The sequence below is a fragment of the Eubalaena glacialis genome, chromosome 15 (assembly GCF_028564815.1).
Source record: "Eubalaena glacialis isolate mEubGla1 chromosome 15, mEubGla1.1.hap2.+ XY, whole genome shotgun sequence".
NCBI classification, from domain to species: Eukaryota; Metazoa; Chordata; class Mammalia; order Artiodactyla; family Balaenidae; genus Eubalaena; species Eubalaena glacialis.
The window spans coordinates 67,679,247-67,686,617 of NC_083730.1; the positions used below are offsets into that span (position 1 = coordinate 67,679,247).

A 7,371-nucleotide genomic window follows, 5' to 3' on the forward strand; every position below is an offset into this window, starting at 1 on the left:
GGCAGCCCCCTCCCACCTGCAGCAATGACCACCCCTCCCCATCACACACAGACACACACACACACACGCACGCGCGCGGAGACTGCGGACACACAAGGGCTCAGTGGAATGAGCTGGGACTCCATCTGCTTGTCTGGCTGTGATCTCATGGAGGGCCAGGGGCCATCTGTCCCGCTAAAAGCCGCATCCCTGCTGCTCCCGGCACACAGACGTCGCTGTGACTAGATGAAAGGACTGACAAACGAGGGACAGGCAGATTTCTGCCCGCCGCGTGGAGAACGACTTTGAAGAGGTGCTCAGGGCCAAGGGCCGACTCTGCACGGGCTCCGAGTTCCGCCGGGCGAGCTGGGCCTCCGCAGGCGGTGACGTCACCAGGCGCGAGCGCGCCGCGGCCTCGGGGGCGGGGCCTCCGCCGGCTGTGGCGTCACGGGAGGCTGGGCCGCAGCCGCACTGGGAGGGGCGTCGGGCGGCGGTCACGTAGCTCAGAGGTTTCCCGGCTGTGTTTCCGCGCGGGTCGGTTGGTTCCTGTATCCCTGTCTTCGCCGTCATGCCGATATTCCTGGTGAACACCAACGTGCCCCGCGCCTCTGTGCCGGACGGGCTCCTCTCCGAGCTCACCCAGCAGCTGGCGCAGGCCACGGGCAAGCCGGCGCAGGTCTGCGGGGAGGGCCCGGCCAAGCGGTCCCGGGCTGGGGCGGGGGAGGTGGCTCCGGGATGGGGCTTGGGCGGGGCAGGCGGCTCCGGGATGGGGCTCCAGGAGGGGAAGGGATGGGGGCATCCGGGCCGGCGAGGCCAGGAGGCCCGCTGACCGCTGCCCCTCCCCCGCAGTACATCGCGGTGCACGTGGTGCCGGACCAGCTCATGGCCTTCGGGGGCTCCAGCGAGCCGTGCGCGCTCTGCAGCCTGCACAGCATCGGCAAGATCGGCGGCGCGCAGAACCGCTCCTACAGCAAGCTGCTGTGCGGCCTGCTGGCCGAACGCCTGCGCATCAGCCCGGACAGGTGCGTGGGCGCCGGGGGACGGGGGGCGCGCGGCCACGGCGGCCACCTCGGAGCCGGCTTAGACCCGCTTCCTCCCCCGCAGGATCTACATCAACTACTACGACATGAACGCGGCTAACGTGGGCTGGAACGGCTCCACCTTCGCCTGAGTGTCGCGCCCCGGACTCCCCTGCCCCGGGCCCGCAGCCCAAGCGCGGTTTTCTGCCCGCCCCGCCCCCAGCGACCCCACCTACCGGGACGGAGAAATAAACGGTGTGGAGACTGCGGCTGCCTCGGGCTTCCTTGGCTTGCGGAGGAATCGGTGCAGGGCTGGGTCAGTGACTGGTCAACCGAGATCGGGAGGGGTGCCCCCAGAATCTGCAGCCTAGCCTCTCCACGCCCCCAGCCCCCAGCAGAGGGCCCAGCTGTGGTTGGCATCCTGCCCGAGGCCGCAGACCCCGGAATCCTACGAATTCGCTGTGGATCGTCCCCCACCCCCCACCTCCCGCAGAGGCCGGACTACCTCTTGGGCTAGGGCTGGCGGGGAAAGGGGGAGGGGTCAGAATCTGAGTGGGGGCGGTGGGGGGAGAGAAAGCCTTCCCCACTCCGTCCAGGGTCACTTTTCGATAGGCTGCTGCCTCAGTGTCTTGACTTGGGAAATCCCGTTGTTCTGGAACTTTGCAACAGCTTTTGGGTCTGGTAGGAGGGAAGGTGCCCAGGAGGTGGAGTTCTTGGTTACGTTGCCCTGTTCACCCCAGTTCTGGGCCTGGGCTCTGCTCCCCTCAGGCACAGCAGTTCCCTGAGAGAACATCCCCTGTAATTTGGGTACCATACAGGTCTTATGGCGCAGCAGCTCTGAAAGCCTCCAGGTGGCTAGTTAACCCCACTAGGCCTCTGGAGGTCCTGGCGCTGAGGATACCCTGTCAAAACAAAATCAGTGTCAAGGTCCAGTGTAACTGGGGTCTCCTGGCCTAGGATCCCTTCTCCAAGTGCAGGGGCTCGCTCCCTCGTGGGGGCAGCGATAGGGCAGCCACGAAGTGCTGCTTGCTCGGGTCCGGTCGCCTTTGGGCTGAACACTTCACCGCCTTGCAGCGTGAGCGCCTCCATGGGCCCTGGCAGCGACTCCTTCCAAGTGAGGCCCAGCCATGAGCACTGGGAATTTGTGTGAAGGACCAGCTCCACCCTTCCTGCACTGCCTACCCTGGGGGAGAAGTCCAGTTCATTGCAGCTGCTGGCACAGAGAAGGGGCTCCTCTGGCCACATGAACCCCATTCCTGGGGGCCTCACCTCTGGATTCCTGCTGGCCCCGAGCCATTGAAACCCTTTGTTCTTCCTCAGCCCCTGAGATAGACAAGAACATCCTAGATGGAGGTGATTTTTTTAAATTCCACAGAATTTAAGTGAATTTGTTTTTGGAAACTGAGGGGCTCTGGGGAAAAGGATTATTACTACCTGGACCAAGCCGCTGGAGCTCTTCCCTTCTGATGCTGGGAGTGAGGAGCAGGCCCACCTTTGAGTGATACACAGTGACGAGGGCCACCTTGTATGTGTGCTGGGGCCTGGGGTGGCCACGGGCTCCTTCCTTGGGATGGCTGCCAGTGGCCCAGCCCATGTGGCACCCACTGTGGCTTCAGTGTGAACTCCCAGCAGGCAGGGGCAGGAAGCTTTGGGTGCCCATCCCAGGCTTGTAGCAGGTCACACTTGCCCTCTGATTATGGTAACTTCAGAACAGCCCAGGCCCCAGGGCTGCCTAGCCCAGTCCCTTGGCACTTTCCACTTGGATCCACCCCCCACCCCACATCTCTGGGGCAGTCTGCCAGTGCCAGCTTCCTCATTCAGATGCCTGAGGGCTGCTCTCCTTCAGTCCAGGTCCAGGGGGCACTCTCCACCCTCAGCCCCCAGTCAGCTCCCTGGATATTGAGGATTTACTTCCAGGACAGTGGAGACAGTCGTGACCTTTGAAAGGAGGAGAATCGGTTCAAGGGAGTCTGGAGAGTGTGGCCCATCTTTCGGAGGGGACGCTCCTCTTCCACAGAGGTATTCCAGCTCACCTCAGTCTCATTCTGTCCTCAGTGAGGGGACTGGAGTCAGTCTCCGTGCTGGGGGAGGGGGTGGGGGGGTGACATGGCTCCAGCTGCAGCCAAACATCCCTCAGCCTGGCTCGCGGCCTGGGGCCTCCCTCTTGGGTATGAGCACCTGCCCTGTGACAGGCTCCTGCCTCGGCCTGGCCTTTGTCACATCCCCTCAGCTCCCCAGCTGTGTGCCCCCCAACCCCCAAGTTCCCACCACACAGCTTCTTCCCCCTGCTCTTGACCTTCACCTTGATGCACCACACGAAGTCGTGAGAGCAGGGGCCTAGGTGTCTGTGAGCATCTCATCCGACTCCTTCATTTCACAGGTGAGGACACCATCCCAGTTCCTGGGGTGTGTCAGCACCAGGCCACCACCTCCCAGGGTCCGACCTCACATTCCCTCCCATTGCCCCCAGCTAGGACTTTCACCTTGTGGCCTCACATGAGCCATGGGGGTCTCCCCAGCTGCAGGGGTCTCTGAGGGCCAAGGAGGCTGGGCGCCTGCTGTGTTGGGGAGGATGGAGGGGCTCCGGAGGGCAGAGCACAGCTCGCTGCCCCCATGAATCAGGGAGCGCCAGAGGCTCTGGTCAGCTGGGGTGTCGCACAGCAGTGGCTCCTTGGATAGGAAAAAGGGGGCATCTGTGGATCAGGGTCCCACATTCTTAACCCTGCCCACCATGCTCCCAAGCCCCCTGGAGCTAATAACCGTCCCTACGTGCCGAGGAGAGCAGCTGCTACACCTCCCTCTCAAGACATCTGTCCCCAACCCCAGTCCTCCCCCACCCCCCGCCCCGCACCCGGCCAGCTCCATTTCCTCCGAAACATGGGCTCCGCTGCCCACCAAGCAGCCTGTCCCTTCCCCTGACGCCACCAACTGCCCCAAGGCCCACAGGGGTGTCGTCAGCCTTCAAAACAGCAGCAGAAACTCATTTCCAAATAACAGCTCGAACTGAGATGTGGGACAGACGGGGGTGGAGGCACAGACTGCCACCCGCTCTCCACCATTGCCCCAGTGGTACCGCGTCACCTGCCAGCAAAGACCCCTGGCCTCTGGGGCAACCAGCGCCTTCAGCCCTGGTTTGCAGCCTGGCACCTCCCTTGCCGGTGCCGTTCCTTCTGCATCGAATGCCTTTCCCCCACCAGCCCACTGGGAGCCCCACACTGCACCCTTCTAGGAAGCCTTCCCTGAGGCCACCCAGTGCTGCACAATGCCAAGTCCCCTCTGCTTCAGCCCAGGCCCTGTGAGCTGCTCCTGGGTCCTGTGTCCCCCAGCACCCTCTGGGTGGCTGCACCCGGCTCTGTGATCTTTGCGCCGGTGGCCCGGAGGCCACTCGGGGCTTGTCCATTCTGGAGAGCTGGGCAGCGTAGGCTCCCCCCCCCAGGCCTCCCACCTTGTCCTCTGCAGGCTTGCCCCACTGCCCTGTCCCCTGGTCTGAGACCCCTGCCTCAGGGCCTGCTTCCCCTGGAAGCCTGATCTGAGGGACCCTGGGGTCGAGAGCCTGCTTGGCTCCCCTTCTGGGCCTCAGTTTTCCCCATCTGTGAAATGAAGAGATTCACCACATGTCTTTCCTACATATTCCCTAAACCACGGAGCTGATAGGACAGCTCAGCCTCAGGGACACGAGTAATGTGGATCACCGGGGAGCTGAAGCAGGGAGCAGCGGGCCCGTGCCTGCACACAGGTCTTGGTATTATCTGGGGAGGTCAGCCAATCCCAGAGCTTAGGAAGTTTCCAGTGTTTCTGGGCTGCTGATGTCTTCCTTGACTCCTTGGCCCCCTTTGCACTAAGTGCTGGCCCCCAAAACTGTGTTTTTGTAAAGCTCCCTCCTGCCACCCAGCCCTTCCCAGCTGTGCAAAGCCAGGTTCCAGTCCTCCAGGCCTCCCAGGGAGAATTCCAGAATGCGCTTGGAAGACGTGGGGGGGGGGGGAGCGGCCATACTGCAAACCCACCAGCCGCCGTTTGCCCAGATTTCCCCTCCTAGTGAAGTGAGCACACCTCCCTTCTGTGTTTGAAGCCGACATAAAAGAGGCAAAAATGGTCAGTTTTCAGAAATTGGCTCTGTCCCCTCACTCCTGGAGCCTCAGCCCCCATCTGGGGACAGTGGGGTCTGGACTCGATATTCTCATAAGTCTACCCCCTCAAACATCCAGACAGGGCTCCAAATCCCAAAGCTACAAATGGGAAGTCTCTGCCACCATGCCCCCCTGCCACCTGGTTTCTTTTCCTAATTCTGCTCTCATTTTAATAGGTAATATATTTACATGGCTCAAATTCAAAGCATTCCAAGGATCCCCAAAGAGAAAGCTCCCTCCTGCCGCCTCCCTCCACCGGGCAGCCCTCTCTCAAATCCCTCTAGAGCTATTTTATGCACATATAACACCCCCTCCCCTCCCCCCAACTTTTTTTTTTTTTCCACAAATGGTAGCATATTCTACACTAGGTTGCACTTTTTTTTTTTTTAATTTAAAAGTCTATCTCAGTACCTGAAGAGTCTCCAGTATTCCCTTGTTGGGACTGGCCATGGTTACTTAGCCAGCCCCTATTGAGAACGTTCGAGCTCTTTCCATCCCTCCACTCTTAGCTCTGCGCTGTTGGCATCCACGTATGTGTAGGTATATTTGGAGGATAGGTTCCTAGAAGTAGGATTAGTCAGTCAAAATCGATGCTGTTTTAATATGGCCAGATGTCCCTCCTAGAAGGGGATCTAGGGCACCAACCCACTTGGCACAGGAGCATCCCCACCTGTTTTGACTTTGGGCTGCCTGGTGGGGAAAGGCTTTTCCCCAGAAGGTGTTAATTTGCATTTCTCTTCTTCCGAGATGGAGTGTCTTTTCCTCTAGTGAATAGCCATTACCTTTTCCTTTTCTGGAAACTAAGTCAAATCCTCAAGTCCATTTTTCCCACTGGGCTGTTTTTTGTTTTAGAGCTTTTTATATATCAGAGAATTTAACCCTTTGCTATGAGTTGCAAATGTTTTCCCAGTTTGGGCCCCAGGGCCTCAGATGTCCCGAGTACTGCGTGGATGAAGTGCTCACGGGCCACATCGATGATGCTAGCAGTAAAAAGGAGCTGCCTCAAATTCCAAAGCTGTCAACTTAGCTTATGAATTAGGACCTCTTGTTGGTGCCAGCGCCCTGCTCCCTAAGGAGCTTCTTCCCTCCCACCACTAGCTCTGCGGGGGATGGGGGGGCGATGCCCATCTGAACTGTTACTTTAACACATAAGCCTAGACCTTCCTGAGGATAAAATTGGCCAGTCAAAAAAACAATGTGGGGACTTCCTTGGTGGTCCAGTGGTTAAGACTCTGCACTCCCACTGCAGGGGGCACGGGTTCGATCCCCTGGTCGGGGAACTAAGATCCTGCATGCCGCACAGCACAGCCAAAAAAAAAAAAAAAAAAAAAGGCAATGTGGCGGGGAAATCAGGTGGACTCTCTGTCAGAACCTTCCAGTATTTTCCCGGGGAGAACCCAACTCTTCAGGGAGCAAGTCTTCTCTTTTGCTCTCTGATAATTCAGAGGATAATATTCTTGATTCTAAAATAAGCCCATTTCCTTCTTGTTCAGAAAGAAGTGAAAAGACCCTTTGGATTTCATGCCTTTCAACTATTCTTTAAATTCTGGTGAACGCCCAGACTTCCACTCCAGCACTGGGAGTGGGGGGAGGGGCCGGAACTAGGCCCCTTCCAGTGAGGTGAGTGCACGGCTTCGGTTCGGAGAAGAAGGTGAGTGACCCTGCCCACCAGCACATGGGGCTGTGACACCCAGGTGACACTGCCCCCAGGGAAGCAGCCAAGTAAGAGGTGGCAGAAGCCTCCCATCAGCTTGATCAGCCGTTCAGACTGCGTGACTGATATGATACCAGGGACACCTCACAGCAAAGAGCCCAGGGCCTCCACACCACCAACAGCAAAGCACGAGGAGAGCTGTGCTCTGAGAAAGGTTCAGGAGGGGAGCCCCATTTCCAGGAATGAATCCTTCGGTGAAGGGCTGATTCCTTGGTGAGTTGCCGCCAGTCAGAACAAAACACAGTGACAAAGCCGAGAAGCAAGTGCAGGCTTTATAGCCCCCCACCGGCATTTCAAGTGTAGACAAGGATAAGGACCCTGGTGATCATGGGTGGATAAAAAAGGCCAAAGAAAGACTCGAAGGGTGTAAATTCATACAAGTTTGACATTTAAAGCCCCTGTTGAGTCACTTCAATACCATATTTACCAGACAAGCAAGACAAAGAATAGTTAGAATACAGTGAAGACTGGTGCAGAAACAGACATTTTCCGGAATAGGATGTGACTTTACAGGTACCATACAGAACGTGAC

General features: G+C 58.4%; 1 protein-coding gene across 1 annotated transcript; it reads left to right on the plus strand.

The window, feature by feature from the left end:
- Window positions 1-435: 435 nt before the first annotated feature.
- MIF (macrophage migration inhibitory factor) lies at window positions 436-1,265 on the plus strand. The gene is made up of 3 exons (XM_061169674.1): window positions 436-655; window positions 829-1,001; window positions 1,084-1,265. Exons 1-3 carry the CDS (start codon window positions 548-550, stop codon window positions 1,148-1,150), a joined length of 348 nt encoding a protein of 115 aa, XP_061025657.1. The 5' UTR covers window positions 436-547; the 3' UTR covers window positions 1,151-1,265.
- Window positions 1,266-7,371: the final 6,106 nt, after the last annotated feature.

Bases quoted from the DNA above. Each gene is read 5' to 3' on its own strand.
- MIF (XM_061169674.1), top strand. From the start codon at position 548: ATGCCGATATTCCTGGTGAACACCAACGTGCCCCGCGCCTCTGTGCCG. The intron at 656-828 runs GTCTGCGGGGAG...CCTCCCCCGCAG, and splicing joins CCACGGGCAAGCCGGCGCAG to TACATCGCGGTGCACGTGGT. The intron at 1,002-1,083 runs GTGCGTGGGCGC...CCTCCCCCGCAG, and splicing joins CTGCGCATCAGCCCGGACAG to GATCTACATCAACTACTACG.